The following is an 18,222-nucleotide window of genomic DNA, read 5'->3' as shown; positions in this document are numbered from 1 at the left end:
TGTGTTGCTTGTCAGCAACCTTTGTCATGCTCAATGCTACTGTCACGACCGTTTACTGTGAAAAGACAACAGCATTCTAAGAATAACATTTATTTGACTCGAAATTTCCGCTTATGAAAGGCAAATGTAAAATTAATACGTTTTTGGGTCAAGCCATTGGACGCTAGTTCTGTCCCGCCTCTTTGCTATTATCGACCGCTTTGGTGTTTAATCTGGGCGTATATTTCTCCCCGCGGTCTGATCTAAGGATATATTAAGAGGTGCATTAAATATGTATACTAAATACAATAAATACACTAGATATCTCTAATTGACTCTTGTTAGATGGAGCGATCTATATTTGTAAACTTATACTATATTAATGAGAGAGCTACGGGGACGATTGATAAGGTGTCTGTACACGTGTAGTATGCGATTGAGATGCTGGGTTGAGATTCTCCTGCCCTGATGCCGGGTGAGGTCACCAGGGCGTTCTTTAGACATCGGTTCGTCACAGCAACAAACGAGAATTTTTAGCAAGTTTGTCGAGACGAAAACGAATTGGATAAAAATCCTCTCAGAGTCGTATCACAGCAGCTTTTTTTCGAGAAAAATATATTAACTAAATTATAAAGTATTTTCTTAGTTCACAATCCTTGAAGGAATTAGGAGAACGGAACAAAACAATACTCTGTCAGTTTATATTTGTATTCAAATTAAAACCAGAACAGTTTGTGGCCTGGGCTTGAATCAAGAGTCCTATTGTATGGCAATTATTAGTGATAAAAGGTGTGAGTTAGAGTTAAACGATAAAAATCAACAAATCAGGCCTAATGGACAGCGCTAAGACTGTCAACAATAGAATGCTAATGTAGCGTAGGTTGAGTAGCTTGCAGCAAGCAAACTCCAGCAAAAAGGCAAGATCAGTTAAGATCTGGAGACCTCTTGACTATCATAACACTGAACCCCACATATCGTACTCTTCATCTACGCTACTGAACATGAGCGATAGCCCAGAAGAACGTCCCAGACCTAGGTCATTTCGTATCGATGATATTTTAGCGTCCACAGAGAGCAAAGCACCAACGAGTACAAGTACAATCCCTACTAATACTATTAGTAGCAGTAGCGATGGCGCGTCTAGTTCTGTAACCTCTTCTTCTATTCGAACACCGTGTGTTCTCCCCCTCAACTTTGGCGTGGATTCGTTACTCTCAAGAAACAGCACAGATATGTCCCCGAATAGATATGGTAAGCCTTTAATATTAAACTGTAAAAAGAACTTAGCAGTAACTATACTTATACTTTATTAATTAATTTTAATCAAAACCTCTGAAAATTTAACTTCTTAATTTTTCTACCTCGATGTAGTCGTAATAATAAAAATACTGCTCTTTTTAATCAGTTCTTGAAAGTCTACGCGTGAAGGCATTCCCATTCACGTACCTTTCTTGCGGTATTGATATCATTAATGCCGGAATCGTACACCTTAAAAAGATATTGTTTCTTTTGATGTTGTTTAATATAATTAAGTATACGGTGTATATAGAAATCCACATGCTTGCAGTACATACTGAGCGGCCTATCCTTCGTGTCAAGACATCCTTTCTTATTATCTACGAGACTCTTTCCCGATACATTCACCTAAATCCTAGCGCTTTTTTTGCTACGTTTTATTTTCGAGTCTAAATACTCGACCTCCTTGTTTAGGCATTTTATCTATCTTTTAAGATCTTACGCGATGTCAGCGCCAAGGAGCGCGTTTCGGGATGCTGTCAGCAAAGAAAACGTGAGAGGAATCATTCAGGGCATTGCGCCGCACTAGAGGTTGGCTTTCCGAGTACAACAGACAATACAGTGTACAGTCATATTGTAATATTAAGCTTACGGCGGAAATTCCCACTTTGCTAGAAAACTACAAGTGTCGAGATGAAAGAACTGAAAGCAAACTCTAAGAGGCGATCTGTGTATTCGTGTGTGTTCTTGTTCTAACATACAAGTGTGAGTTTTTTGCTCGAGACTCATTGTCTTCTTCACCTGGTTACAAACTTAAAAATCAACGTGTTTTGCCGGTGTTGATCTAAGGCTGGATGGATCGATATCGCGGGACGAGTGGCGTTGAACTTTCGGATTAGAAGTCGTTTGTTGGTGTATATAGGGGATTAAGGCTGTACTATCAATGTTGCTTCAACGGCTTTGTTTTATGATACATGAAAGGTTTTCTTCGACATCACGGATGAAATTACAGTTGTCCATTAAAAATACAAACAAGACCATCCGTAGGGCAAACAAATCTGCCCGCAAAACTGAACACACTTTTAATTCTCGTCAAACCTGAAATTGGTATCGTTTTACTCTTTGAAAGAACTTTTAACTTTGCCGCGGCCAAAACTAGGTTGATTTTAGGATTTGGAACAGAAAATCTTTCGAGATTGCCCGCTAGATTTTAAAAACGAAAAACGCAAGACGGGCGGTCAAAGTCCGTACCTAATCGCAAGAAAATCATTAGAGGTAGTTTGCTCGACATTTTAGCTTTCACTTTTGATGCCATCCTCGATTTATTTCATGGTGTTATTTTTTAAGAGAGGATACAGTTCTAGTTCGTTTGTTGGTCTCGCCAAACAGCAAAGATCAATGGTTGTGTCCTAATGAGCAAACGTATTGCACAGCCGTTCAATTGAATAGTAAATGTCAATTCAATCAAACTATTCGGTACAATAGCGATTTTGAGATACAACCATGAGAATTGCCCACTTGCTACAGACAACCATGCTACTAATTAATAATGTGTGCAAAGGCACCATTACAACACCACAATTATCCGGCTTCTTTGGGTCTCTTTTCTTCCGACCTTACAAGCGTGAGCTAACCTTTTCTACTCTAATATAAACCATACATTAAGGACAAAGCGACGCACTGCTTTCAATTCGATCACCTAATCATTTGGCAGGCCTGCATTTATCATAAAAGAAAGGGGTAAAAGAAGAAACAATAACGCTCTCTCTTTAAAATAGAAATGTTAACTTAACAAAGCTGTGTAGAGACAAGAACTTAGAAGACTTTTACGCCATCGGTCATTTGAATTCTTTGTCCAAGTTGTTTTCCTTCGAGCAGTTGGGCACACTTTGGATAGGGATCAGATTTCAATCCTTTCTTTGGGTTGATCCCATTCATTGAATCTCATTAAGGTCTCCTTTCTTCCTTGTTTTAATTCCTTCGACTAAAGGGACCCAAACAGCCGAAGATTACTCACAACCCTGCTTCATTTCTCCCTAAAATCAATATATTTTACTTAAAATATCAATTTTTGGAAGGATGGTTGATAGGAATGACTATAATTTGACTATCTCAGATGCAACATGTTGTTGTATATGTATCTTCGATGTATAACATTAAGTAAATCAAAGGAAACATGGACATCCTTTTAGCAAAGTTCATTTTCACCTGTGCTAAAGTGTAATCTTCTAGTGTTTATTAATGATGGCTATTATTTTCTGTCTTTTGACTTCATTACCAAATTCTTTTTCTAGTTTTTGGCTGTCAACTTTTCCAGGTTTTTCTGTATAAAATACAGTTAAAATTTCATTGCCTTGAATGAAAGATTTCTCTCATCACTGGGAACTTGACACTCTTTCTTTGAATGATATGTATTTTTTGAAAGGAATAAAAGATTTTCCATATTTCACGTCAAAAAAATTCTCTTGTCCTTTTCCTACGAATTTGTCGCTCAAAAAAGCACAAATGTATGCATAACGATTCTCTTAATTAATTAGTTTTTCTCTTGCAAAATATCTCAAACTATTTTCTTCTTGTCTTCTTGTAGTTCAAGATCAATTCTTGTTCTTCTTCTTTTTCACTGTTCTTTAGTCTTCTTCTTTTTTTCTTCTTCTTCTTCGCCGGCTCTTCTTTTTATTATCATCATTTTTCTTCTTCTACTTCTTCATTTCCTTCCTTCTTCCTCTGGCCTCTTCTCTCTTCTTTAGTACATTCACTTTAGTATCCAGTTATTTTTAGGGTGTTTCGACACGAATTCTAGGTTAAAATCACTCTTCACATGTTTTTTTTTTTTGCTTGATTTTCACTTCTCAAATGGCCGGACACAACGACTTCGCTACTGGCAAGTTTTGAAATATTATAATTCGCATACTTCGATGCATTTCATAGTACGTAATCATATATTGCACTAGTCTAACTTAGAAATGAATATTCTCCTCTTCTTTTATTATTCTTCCGTCTTTAATTATTTAGCACAAAAACTTTGTACAGTTGTCGTCGCTTTTCGGGCTGCAGAGTCCTTTGCACGAGATAAAGAAGTAAATAATTCATATTGAAGCAAAGAAATTAGGTTTTCTGTGATGGTAAAAAAACACATTGCGAACCAATTTTTTTCCTTTATTCAAAATACAAAATTTGTCATGGTTTTGATATTAAAGGACGTAACATAAACGACATGGATTTCACACTTAGGATCGAATATTTCACAGTTCTACGGCGTACAGTTACCCGGGGTTCTCAGGAATGCAGCAATACCTTTAACCCCGCTCTAACAATTCGCCTTTTTTATTTTTTTATTTTTTTTCGCATTACACCACAACTAACAGTGTCAAGTTTCTACAGTCAACTTTGAGGTCAGAAAACCCCGCCCCAAACATTAAACTATTCGTTGGCTGTCTCCTCGCAGTTTATACAGACACCATTATATTTAAATACGCAAAAAAAAATTGCACCTAAATCAGCTCTAAAAAGCTTTCCATTGTAGTGTTAAAGAAGCATTCATTCTGCTGTTAAATCTAATACCGTTTCTGTGTAATTTTTTCTCTTTTTTTTTGTTCTTTGACGAGAGAGACAATGGGAGTAAATGGTGTTAGATGTGTTATACAGAGCTGTGTCCACCAAGGGATTAAGCAATGTTGTTTTTGTCTTGTTCTGCACGTCAAAGAAGTTGTTTTTGCTTTACGAATGTCTTTGTTTAGTTTAGTGGTGTTTCTTCAAGGTTTAGCGAGACTAAAAGCCTCTTCAATCACCTCAAAAGAACAACAACTTTTACATGTGGCATTTTCTTGGTGTAGATGCTTGTAATATTTGGACTTTTTGTTCAAATTCTTTGAAAACATATAAAATGCGTTTCGGACATACAATAGCCATAATTTTTCCGACAGTGATGAATTTAAAATATCTTACTCTAAAGATTCCTTCCGGTTCAATAGTCTAAAGAAATGGATAGTATTACAACCGTTAACTGTGAATTCTTAGCGTTTTGGAATTCAGAAGATTTGAAAGTCAAACCCTGTTGAAATTGAGAGAAAATTTCCCGCTCTTTCATATCCATGTTTAGATGAAATAAAAGCTAATAATTCACTTCGAAAACTAAAGGAATGGCAGTTGAAATACGCGCTTAAGCGCTCAAATTGTTGTTTTATTCTCAGAAACAAAATACGACGAAATATATATATATATAAAGACGATACCGTTAGAAAATTTTCTCTTTCTTACAGTAAATTAGTTTAGTCAATCTCTTACTAGAAAATCGTTTGTTTCATCTTTCTTGGATTTTATCTTTAGGAAAAGTTATGATTTGGTTGAAGTTTTTTTAAGCCCCGACGTCAACGTAACTGATGGATATAATGGTCCAGAAGGACAAGATGACAAGTGTCTTGTTTCCATGTTTTCATTTATTCACGATGAAGTATTTTGAGCTATCTATAAACGGTTTCGTTGTCCGCGATAAGGTGTAACTAATGTAGATTGACAAGAAAAAGATGCAAACGATCGTGAACTAAAACTACACATTTGGAAAGAGGATGGTATGATTTCGAACTCCTTAAGCGTACGTTTTTCTAAAGAAACAAGTGTTTCAATCTTTCCTTTTGATGTGGCTACAAAGTAACTTTTATTTGTGGAATCGAGGGGGAAAATTCCTTCAAACTCATTTAGCTTTTTTTTTTCTTTTTTTTTTTTTTTTTGTGAGCAATATTTCGTTAAAATTTCAATCGATTTTTCTCAGTTCACACTTCATGGTATTTACACCTCAGTTTGTTCAGTTGACCCAAGAAAGCATTCTCTTCTCTTCTCAAGCAGACAAAACGATCGTTCCAAACACTGAATGCTGAATAAATTCCAAACAATGTTTTAACACTTTCTCCAACACCATCAGTTCACACTGGGTATAGTGAATCATCCTAAGAAGCATCTGCTAAGAAAAATACGTTATCTTAGACCATGTCCTACTGAATAGGTGTAAAGGTTTCTCCTTATAATTTTTTTCCTTCTCTTTTTCTTCCTTTCTTCTTATTTTTCGTTCTTTTCTTGATTTCTTTTTTCCCTTCAAATTACATTTTTTATATTTCCATACTTTTGCTTATTTTTCCGATTTTTTTGTTGCATTACCTATCAATTCCTTAGTTTCTTTTCATGGCTTCCATTATATTAGCTGATTAATATATTTTTTCAAATGTTTATTCAATAAAACACAAATGACAATGAAAACCCAAGAGCTCTTTATTCATTTTACAGTTTTCAATCCTACCGAAGTCCAACTGTTCCTCAGGTGAATCTACAAACGCGAATGTGATGTCAATAGAAAGAAGGACTGTGTGTGTTCGACTAATAATGTCATTAATGTTGTGAATCGACCAAAATTTGCTTACTCTTCGCGATACTTAAACAAAAAGAACACAACTTGCTTAGTCAGAATGCTATTTAAGTTAACACTTAGAAAGTTGAATTCAAAAACTCAGATAGGTCAAGATAAATCTTGAAATTCTAAGCGTTGCTATTCATAAAATTTTAAAAATAAATTATTTAGCTACATAGACAAATACTCTTTTACTTTCTTGCTCAGTATTATAACATAGCTATTTATCCGTCGTTATAAAAAATCATATATCTAATTAGTATTCATTATATTATTAATTGTTATTCGCATTCATTTTCCCCCCATAAAACATATATTAAATTTCAATCCATTGTTGGGATTCGTAGATAGAAAAAGAAATAAATCGCAATATTTATAATTTTGCCAAAACTAAACGAGAGCCCCTTATTATTGATTAGATTCATTGTAGTTTCTTGTTGGAAAAACCCTGATCAGTTTTTGCGAAGACTTCGCTTGATCGCTTTAGCTATGAGAGTATTCTAAGGCCTTTATTTATGTTCTGTTTTTGGGGCGCGGGGATGTGCGTTACATTGCTTTTATCGAACTTACAACCTCTGGGCCCGGTTGTACGAAGCCTGGATAGCGCTATCCGGTGGATAAATCCTTATCCAGTAGATAAGTCGATGCTGTTATCCAATAATTTTATCCACTGTATAAGATTTATCCGTTGGATAGCGCTATCCAGGCTTCGTACAACTGGGCTCTGGAGATCCGAGTTAATTCCATTCATTAAATAACTATTACATGGCATACATAACTAGAAACACCATAGAACAGATTTTGAATGACGAAGTTAAAAATGGGAAAAAATTGTATACCCTAACACTGTAGTCATAACTATGCATTTTTAGTTAGATTAAAATAATGAGGAAGCCATTTCAGTGTAACAGCATATCGTACCATTTACGTGTTCTTAATCGGTACCATAACTACCCCTACAGGGCACAGGCCCTAATAGGGTTTTTTATTATGAAAAATATGAGAAAAGCGGCAAATTAAGCCAGACACTAAGGATAGAAAAAAACTTAAGTTCAAAACGGAAAGTTTTCAAGGTCTCTCTCAGACAAGGTTTGTAGGTTCACACAGAACACGAATCTTGAACGCTTTCATATGAACTTTTCTCGCTCATCCAAAACGACTGTTCTCGTATAGAAGCAAATGATACCAAAGCTGGAGGATTTTTTTAGCTGTTTCATATCTTGAAAAACACGCTTTCTAACATCGATAATCAGTAAATTGAACTCTATTTAAATTGAAAACAGTAAATTACTCGGTGGCTACTCAGTATAGAATCATTAGTCGAAGCCTTAAAAACACGTGTGTGTGTGTAAGATCAAATCATTTTCTAATTAAAACACTTCATTGATTTATATTATGGCTAAAAATTGGCCTTTAAAAGATAGTATCAAAGCAAGTTTATCGCCGTGTATCGCCGGAGAGGAGTTCTGTTTATTACATGTTGTTAAGAGACTTAGAGTGAAAATACGATCAGTTCGTGTTGTTTTTTCTACTTCCAGATATCATGAAGTTGTCGTTAAAACAAGTCCTCAATTCGATTTGGACGTGTTTTGCATTACTGTCGGTAATATTAATTCAAGTTATCATAGTCTAGAATCGAGATTTGCCGTATGTTACTATTTATGATTACTTGGATTATTTCAGTTATCAAATGTCGAAATAGCAGCCGAAACTCGCTATCTCTCTACTCGACACTTTATTGAACAATAGTAGTCACTGCTGGAAAAAAGATCAAACAGTATCGGAGATGATTATTGAAGGGAAAGATTGAACTCAAGACAAGAAGTCTTGTGTACAGATGTACTTTTGTGATATATATTCCGCTAAAAAAAGCTAATGTGAGGCCGATTTACTTAAAGTCAAATAACTTAAGCTTACCACCGACTGAATTCAATTATCTCACAAGTTGAAACAATCATTTTACAATCAATAAACTGGCAAACACCGATGTCACAATATTAATAAGCTGAACAGTCTCGAGAATAGTCCGAATTCTATATCATTACTACATACGTGAAAAAGTTTAAGTTTAATACAAATTATAGCAATGATATTTAAGTCTTTTCGAACGATTCTCAGTCTTTTCTTAAACTTGATTAATCGTTTTTGTTTTTTTAGGGTTGTTCTCCGTTATGAAGGACTGAGAATAATCTCGGAATAAAACCATCAATTTATAATCTTTTTAACTTTATCTGCAAGTGATAAGCAGCCGTTTGATAATAATAATTTAGCCGGAAAGAGTGACTCTTGCAATTGAGATACATGTGCTTTTCAATGCATTCTCCCGCCCTGTGCAGCAGTAACTGTTTTCCATTTACGTTTTGCTTGAGCGTTTTAACGGACGTACTTTTGCCGCTTCTTTTCTGGTTTTTGAGATAAATATATAAAACAAAAGGCATAGATTTAAAAAAAAAACTATACGAAAAGCTTTGAAAAGCCTTGGGTAATATATATAGTATATATATATATTTATTTATTTATATATATTGAAAACAAGAAAAGCAGCTCTAAAAGCAAGCAAGCAAGCTCTTGTTAGTAAGCATGCACGGTACTTATAAGTAACATGCAACGACTACGTAAAAACTTGCAAAAATAACATGGTCTGTAGTTTTTTTATGGTCTGTATTTGAAAACTGAAGAAGAACGTATTTTTCTTTTTGCGCCGATTGTGTTGTAATTTGCAAAATATTTATCATAAATAGTAAATAACTTTCCGTTTCACTATTACTAACGATAACTCAGTTTGATTATCTTTTCGCCCTCTAGTACTGTGTAAGACTTTCCTGCACTAGTACTATAGTGCATGAGAAAAGTCGAACTAAAACTGATTTTTTGGCACCGCGGGAATATCGTTGACTTCCATTATTCATGATGAGTTTTAGGAACTAAACTTTACAATGTGCGCAAAAGTGGGATAGCTAATTATATGATAAAGTTTATCGGTTCAGACTTTCTTCACGAGATTCTTTTTAAAATAATTTAAAATAATTCTAAATAATTTCCCTTGTCTTCATGCACAAGAACATAAAAAAAGAAATTATAGAAAAAGACAAGTTTTAGTAGTGATAAAGTTAATGAACATACATGTACTTCAGAAAAAGACGACTTGAGACAACAACAAAAAAATATCAGCGAATATTTTTCATGTCATTATGCCACGTGACCAGGCATTGATATGATTGGTTCATGAACATGAACACGACTTCCAAAGGAACACGTTCAGATTTTGTAACTGGGGAAAACCCTAAACTTTTCATCTTTTCATCGCAAAAGTTTTAAGGAATTTATCAGCTTTTTTGAGAGAAATCCGTGTTGCTAAACAATATAGATAGGAGGAGATGAGTTAATTCTTTTATGAGCCAGCATAAAATTGTTATGAAGTAATATAAATAATTCAAACAACTGAACTGATTAACCAAAGAAATAAGGAGACCGAGAAAATGGGATATTAAAAGTTGAATGTAACGACTTTAAAAAAGCAAACCTTACTTCATCGTAGGTGATTATAATAGCATTCAAACTGCAATTTTTACATTGAAGTCAGGTCTGTTAATTTGAATTCATTCGAAGCAAGATTCGACAAAAACATTCAAGATTTTAAAATCACTAAAAAAGTGAGAAGTTTGAGTTTAAAAGCCGGCTAGCCAGGCGAGAGGACGGCAAAATGAAAAGCCACTTAACTGAAGGAAAACTTCAGTTCTAACTGATAAGCGACACAATTAATCCTAAGATACAAAACTCTTTGAAAAACAGCAAAGGAAGCAGCTTTCTTTCAATATTGATGAGCTAACAGCAGCAAATCAATCATTTGAAGCGACGTTCTTGAAAAAAGCAGTAATTAATAGACTTATTTTGGCGTATAGTTGCCCTCCACCTGGATTTCACAAAGATAAACATTACATTGAATCCCCTGAATGTTAAATTAATGATAGCCTTAAAGGTCGTCAATGCAGCCTGATTCATTCAGTTTGACACTTTCTGTAGAGATACAAATTAATAGTTCAATAGATACCTAAGATATAATGAACGAACAATTAGAGCCTTTTGAACAGAGAACTGTTTGGGTCAATCTAATGGCAAAATGTTGCTAGCTGACCAACAGTGTACTGTCAACATCTAATTCAGCTATGTAAGCAGAAGGGAGTGCTTGGACAAACTTAGCCAGTTTTAGTTTTATTCTATTCAAGTCTGAAGAGAGCCTACTTAGAAGAGTAGCTGAGAGATGTGCTTTTGAAAGAACTAATTGGGAGTTTTCTTTTCTTGTAGTAGCAACATAGACCGACGAGTACGCGAACGAGTTTTTAACTTGAAAGATTGGCACTATCATTTGGTAGTCGTGGTCATGTACGTAGATTGAAACTTTAGATTGCAAAAAATCGGAAATCGACTACGATTCAGTGTTAACAACGCGCGCAGGACCAATGTGGTAATAGGGACCTTAAGCTACTGGTTGGCAACGACGACGACGACGACGACGGCAAGCATACAATAGCAGTAATTGCGCTATATAATAGACACTCGTTGGAATGTACGAAACACTTTGCATCATTGCTGTCTTATGCTGAAAGTAAGACGTGAAATGTCCTAGTTTTATATACTAAATAGAACGGCTAGGACAAAAGCTCATCTTTGCTGATTTTCGTTTTAAGTAAAGCGATTCCAAAAGACGTCATATTACTCTAAAACTGGGGAGCTTATTGAGTAAGAGTAGACAAACATGAAATAATAATAAAATAGAATGTTGAAGCGCCTTAATATATTTCGCCGACGTTGTCGCCCACGGCTGCATCTTAAGGTCCCAATATAGTGGTGACGGTGGTGGTAATTCCCAAAAATGTACAAAATCTACAATGTACGAAACCAAGTATGGTAGTGGATCTAGGGCTTTGAAAGAAGGGCATGTTCCCCTCCCTTAAGCGCAACCAGGTCCGCCAATAGCACCGGGTGCGGACCCAGGAATCGGAGGAAGGATGCCAGGAAACTTTGGCTGCGTTATATTAGAGAAACTTCTATGAATCCGAGAAAGGGTGGGGAGTGTGCAGAAAAATTTGGCATTAGATCTAGAGGAGCTTCTATGACTAACCAAAATAAAAATGGGGTCCCGGACTCTTTGGCCCAACCCTAAATCCACCCATGAAAACCCCCTTGAGAATTGATTTTGACAGCTATTTTTTTCTTTTCACTGAAACGACTACAATATGTAAAATTGTCAGTCTTTGTTCAGTCTCTTCAGTGGATTTGAATTACAAATCTGCAAGAGGGTCTTCTAAAGTTATTGTAGTGTTTCGACCTCGCTGTACGGATACCATTTTAGGTTGAACGAACATCAGCACCCAGTCCAGTAATGGTCAACGGCGCCGGGCATCTGAACAAATAACACTGACCACCTGAGAAAACTGTAATTTAAAAAGCAATTATGAAACTCAAGTCCTTGTGTTATGTACATTGAACAACACTAGACATGATACTATTAGGACTTAGCGACTTTCAAAGTCTCGGGGCTTTGCAAGTCTGAGTGCTGTTTACTTTTGATTTTTCGGTTTTCAAATAAGATGTTTGTACAGTTGGAGGCATAAAGTGGAACAATACAACATAAAGTAGCGAGAGAGTTTGATAAATACCGTTATATTTTTTGAGAAACGGTATCTTAAATTTTTATAAAAAGAATTATTTTTAGAGAACTAACAAAAAAGATTTGTCCAAGAATAAGAATGCTTTTATTGCGGAAAAATTAAAACCTTTTCAAAGTAGTAGTTTAACGATAAAAATGTTGGGATCATTTTTGAATTTTTGTTGAATTTGGTTTGGTAGACTCTATGTTAAAGGTTCTAGTTTGTTACTGAGAATTCGTTGCTATAATGACTGACCCCACAAACAACCACTTAAAATAGCGGTCCCGTCTCATAACTTTGAGAAAGTTTGGCGAGCTTACATCAGCTTAATCTCACTGTTCTTTGCTCCAATCAGTATTGTTTTATTAATCCTTTCTGAGTCTTTCTTTAGTTCATTTTGATGGTTTAAAGTAAGTAGGATTTCGCTGTTTACCGAATTATAAAGTGCGTCCATTACACACCTCCTATACTGAACCTCATTCGTGGTGTGAAAATGTTTTACCAAAGCAAACGTGAATGAACAGCTGTTGTTTTGAGACTCGTCGGGATATCCTTTGGGATACTCATGATTTTTTCGAAGAGTAAAAGCAAAAGAAAATGAATCCTCTGGAGGTTTGTCACGCTGAATTGGGAAAATATTGTCACACCACCAATAAGGTCCGTAGCCGCTTTGCAGCAACAATAAGCCTGAAGCGAGATGACGTTTTACCCCCGACTCTATACCATAATAATTTTTAAAATTCTTTCATATTAAAATTTTTTTGACTCCTTAAAGAATACAGGAACAATAGTCATAATTAAAGAACAAAAGCAGTGTGAAAAGGATTATGGTCTAGAGACGGGGGTAAAACGTCATCTCGCATCAGTCTTATTGAATCTGGTGTAATCTGGTTTACACAAGAAAGAATTCAGTTTCCTTAGCCGCCATCACGTGATGGTGCAAAGCCTCTATAGCCGGTTAGTTAAGCCGGGCATGTGACGGCTATAACTATATAGAACAAAGTCATCAAATCCTGCGCACGCAGTAGGTGTATTCCAGCCTAAAAACGCAGCTCCCACGGTAGGCTATTAGCTAGGCACCATCTGATTTCTGTACGTTTTCGAGAATAATTCGTAACTACGCGATCCATGCATACTCACTTATATATCTTTAAGTCGTTAAAAATAAATGAAATAAATATTTGCATCCCTTCAGACATTTATGACAAATGATATTACGTGCGATACTCTTTTTTTGACTATATATATTATTCTAGTCAAAAAAAAAAAAAAAAAAAAAGAGTATGTTATATAATATATAGTATTTTATATATATATAAAGGCACGCATAAAACTTCCATTAATACTGATTAGAACCAATGACCAATTTTCACAGTCAATTTTTAATACACAGTAACCGTTTTAAAAAGGGGCGTAAATCCGCTTTGAGGATTGACTTTATTTAAAGGAAAAATAGTGAAAACCAGTTATGGAATCATTTTTAACGTTTTTTTAATTCCCTTCTATCCTTCCTTTCCTTTTATTTATTTCTTTGATTTTCTTAATTTATCAGTTCCTGCGATTTGATTGATAAGCACTTCAGCAATAGATTAATTCTTCTCCACACTTTATTTTCAACATCTAAATTAAACAAATAGTGATGCCAAATCTATCATCAAACAAAAACCTGGACCAACATTTTGCTCGCTAAATTCTTCACTCTATAGCAACCGGCCCCACAGATGCTAAGCGCCTTGAAATCAAATTGAAACCCAGTTGAAACTTTATAAAGGCTGTGAATCAGGTCCCCATGCCTGTCAATAGACACGACAAACTATTAATGTGAGTTCAAAGCCAAGGTAAAGGAATCCTATTCAGTGCTTGTCAAAAACTCGTCACTTTCATTGACGATAATCATCTATTTGTCAAGAAGTGTTTGACCAAGGTAAACAGGACACCATGTGGCTGTTGTACTTTGAAGATTTAATAGGTGTAATAAAACGAACTCGGGGTATACCAACGTCAAACTTCTCGAGTTTTCATTGTCGTTGCTGATGTTCTAAAAGCCAACAAAGTGTTCGAAAACCATTAAAGTGTAATCACCTCAAATGTTTGACAGAGTTGTCGAAAATTGAATATTATTTTAGGAAACTGTTATTGAAAAAAGAAAAGAGCAACCACTTTTTTTAAAGGTGTCATTTATTCTATTTCTGAACAGCTTTAGTTGTCTGTGGGTTAAATCTCATAGAAAAAGATTCAAATCATTCTCAAATCTTTTCGATCCTGCAACTGTCTGTATTCTCAGTCGTGATTATCTTAAGTAGGCCGAGTACCTCAATTTCTTATAATTTTCTTTTCGATGAAAAAAATTGTATATAGAAGAAAAACCTTTGTTTAGCTTAGCGCTAGCATTGTTGTTGCACAGGGACCAAACGAGTTCTGTTGTTCGATCAGTAAACCTTTGTTTTAGTTTGGTTTTAAGTGCTACATCGTTGTTTTTGATTCGCGGAAACAGGTACACGCACTTAACATTTTACATAATTTTACATCTTCTTTCTGTTACTTACTTCCCGTGCCTGCCAAAGAGCTGCCTAGAGACCTTAATAACATGGCATAAGAATCGTGGATGGTCACCCCCAGTTAGCAGTTAACTTAATAGAAACTGATGTCGAATAAATGAAAGAGAGTCAGTTAAAAAAGAAGCCACATTGTTGGGTAACTGCCATTAGTGACACGATTTCTTCAATTCTCTATCTTATTGTTGATAATATGCGAGTGCAACATCCTAAAAACATTTATTATGAGATATCAGAATTTGTGCAACTTAGGTTATTTATGAAGCAAAATGTTTACAACTCAGGTTTAAAATCGAAATGTCTAGAGCGCTTTTGGATCAGCCAAACTAAATTATAATAAAACTAGATTATTTCGCGCGCTCTGATTCGCCAAAAACCAATGAACTATTTCCCCATGGGCTGCACGCTCGCGCACGCTGATCTCAACGGACGCTCTCCTTTTTTCTCTTAATTTTCAAATCCGATAGTGGCGTCAATAGCGCGCGCACGAGCGAGATGAGTGATATAACGAGCGCTCTGATTGGTTGAAAACCTATGAACTATTTCCCCATGGGCTGCACGGTTCATCTTTTCTTGAATGTAGCTATATTATAAATCAATTAGACAACAGAAAGTCGCTCGCCCATTGCGTTATAGACGCACGAGAGAAAATATAAAGACGATTAACATGCGTTAAGAGTGTCGTGAGGCGTAGCCGAGTGCACTCTAGCTTGTTAAGAGTTCTTTATATTTTCTCTCGTGCGTCTATAACGGCATGGGCGCGCGACTTTCTGTTGTCTAATTGATAAGAGACCAATCACTGTAGCCTTTAATATAAAGTAATTTTAATGTAGCCTGACGAATAGCCATGTTATCATGAGCTGTAAATGGCCGACAGGCTTGCAGGCAAAGGACTATGACATTGATGGGGATAATATAACGTGTTTCTAGCGACTAATTTTCTCTTCTCTCCACTGGTTCAAGCATGGCTCCAGCCAGCTTCATCTATAATTGCTAATGATAATAAAAACATAAAAGAAATAAAGATACCTATGACAATTAACATGCAGCCAATCCATTGCATGGGGTTAAACGAGTTGAGAGACAGTCTAAACTGAAAATTAAAACGTCGTCATCGCCAAAGGCGATAGGCGATAGGTCACTCCGACAAGGAAGTGGTTTCGTTGAATACATTTTATCAGTCTCAACACTAAGTGCAGACAAAGTTTATTTCACTTCTCTTTGTGTATATAGAATCCATTGGTTGGCCTATGGAAACTGAAATCTAACTCAGTCCAACTCTATTATATCTATCTTGGTCAACAGAATCTTTCTATCAAGTAATACCAGGAGGATACTGGAGCCCTCCGTACACGTGCTACACAGGAGGACACTCGTGTAATACATGCTACAACAATTCGAGTGCATCCTACATGCCCAGTACTAAGATATCAGGTATGTATCCACCCATTCAAGTGCATATCTCACATGGGTAGTAAAACCCATTCAAGTGCATATCGCAAATGCGTAGTACAACCTATTCAAGTGTATATAGTACATGTGTAGTACAACCTATTCAAGTGCATATAGTACATGTGTAGTGCAACCTATTCAAGTGCATATAGTACATGTGTAGTACAGCCTATTCAAGTGCATATGGTACATGTGTAGTACAACCTATTCAAGTGCATATAGTAAATGTGTAGTAAAACCCATTCAAGTGCATATCTCACATGGGTAGCAAAACCCATTCAAGTGCATATCGTACATGCGTAGTACAACCTATTCAAGTGCATATAGTACATGTGTAGTACAACCTATTCAAGTGCATATAGTACATGTGTAGTACAACCTATTCAAGTGCATATAGAACATGTGTAGTAAAACCCATTCAAGTGCATATCTCACATGGGTAGTAAAACCCATTCAAGTGCATATCGTACATGCGTAGTACAACCTATTCAAGTGCATACAGTACATGTGCAGTACAACCTATTCAAGTGCATACAGTACATGGCCACTACTAAGTTATCAGGTATGTACCTATAAGCATTCAAATGCATATCGTACATGGGAACACTAAAATACCAGGTACGGTAACCACCCATTCAAAGGCACATCGTACATAGATACTAAGTTATCAGTTATGTAACAATCCATTCAAGTGCACATGGGAAGTACTAAATAAGTTGATAGATATGTAACACATGGTGATAGAGTCCAATAGGCCGGGAGACATTTGACTGATAATTAATGTCAGCTCTTAAATGACGTACCTTAATAACATTTATTTGACCAGTCCCTTAAGAATCATCATCATGATATCTTTCCCTTATAATTCCCAGCAAATCAAGAGGTGTACCTCCAATACTCCCTTTCGCAACCAACAGCTTCACAACAGTATTACCAGAGCCCCTCAAACTCAAATAAAACAGCTCGCAGACCGCGCAGGCCCTGGACTCGAGCGGTATTTTCTAGTCTCCAACGAAAAGGACTCGAAAAAAGGTTCGAGGTTCAAAAATACTTGACCAAAGCAGACAGACACCAGCTAGCTTCTATGTTAGGACTCTCAGACAACCAAGTTAAAGTTTGGTTTCAAAATCGACGAATGAAATGGAGGCAAGACGCAAGAGAGTCTGTGACGAGTACCAATACTGAGGGGGGAGAGGAAAGTACAAATTGACACTAGGATTCAATTATCATAATTGACTATTTGCATGCATTCAGATGTCTATGTATTATTTAACTTCGGATGTTTATTTTATTCTATTGTTACTATTCTTTCCTCGCGAAAGATGATAAAGAGAACAAATATAGAAATATTATACAAAAATAATATAAAATTCGATGCTTGTATACAACATATTTAATAAACATGTACAATGAATTTATTAAATAATCAATAATATTAAATAATAACTAATAAGCTCTGTTGATGGAGTGAACCTGATATTCTAAAGTTAAGACTCAATCTTGTTTCCAGTCTTCTGTTGTTTCTTCCAAAAACGAAGAGTTCTTTCAATCTTTCAGTTGCCACTTGCGTCAAACTGAAGTTTGAGTTCTGCACAAAACTACAGTCATCATTATCATCTTTATTGAATTAAACCTTCAGGGGTGTATAGATAAATCAAAAATTTCCGTTTTACTAAATACATAAATATATACGAATTTTCTAGACATAAATTACAAATTATTACACCCTGACTTTATACGGCAAAAACTATTAAATTAATCAAATCATGCAGTTTGAGTATCGTATATAGTATATAGTATGCGTGTGACGTCAACCCTGGGCGACAAAACAGTGAAAAAAATTGCATGAGAAATGTTTCAAATCAAGAGAAGAAAAATTCATTGTTTTGACCACCAGATAGGGAATTAGTGCAAGGGGGTCTATTGCCCTTGACGATTTTAACCATTGATA

At 35.6% G+C, this 18,222-nt stretch overlaps 1 protein-coding gene across 1 annotated transcript; it reads left to right on the top strand.

Annotated features, from left to right (window-relative positions):
• The first annotated feature begins 766 nt into the window (after window positions 1-766).
• On the top strand, window positions 767-17,679 carry LOC116300686 (uncharacterized). Its single transcript, XM_031709597.2, has 3 exons — window positions 767-1,230; window positions 16,125-16,253; window positions 17,144-17,679. Exons 1-3 carry the CDS (start codon window positions 981-983, stop codon window positions 17,479-17,481), a joined length of 717 nt encoding a protein of 238 aa, XP_031565457.1. The 5' UTR covers window positions 767-980; the 3' UTR covers window positions 17,482-17,679.
• The last annotated feature ends 543 nt before the right edge of the window (window positions 17,680-18,222 follow it).

The sequence above is a fragment of the Actinia tenebrosa genome, unplaced genomic scaffold, assembly GCF_029948245.1.
Source record: "Actinia tenebrosa isolate PJP-AT-01 unplaced genomic scaffold, QUT_ActTen_1.0 PGA_scaffold3__52_contigs__length_22856419, whole genome shotgun sequence".
NCBI lineage: Eukaryota > Metazoa > Cnidaria > Anthozoa > Actiniaria > Actiniidae > Actinia > Actinia tenebrosa.
Note: the sequence above shows the minus strand (reverse complement) of the source record. Positions and strands in the feature narration are given on the sequence as shown.

Bases quoted from the DNA above. Each gene is read 5' to 3' on its own strand.
- LOC116300686 (XM_031709597.2), top strand. From the start codon at position 981: ATGAGCGATAGCCCAGAAGAACGTCCCAGACCTAGGTCATTTCGTATC. The intron at 1,231-16,124 runs GTAAGCCTTTAA...CTTGGTCAACAG, and splicing joins TATGTCCCCGAATAGATATG to AATCTTTCTATCAAGTAATA. The intron at 16,254-17,143 runs GTATGTATCCAC...TATAATTCCCAG, and splicing joins GCCCAGTACTAAGATATCAG to CAAATCAAGAGGTGTACCTC.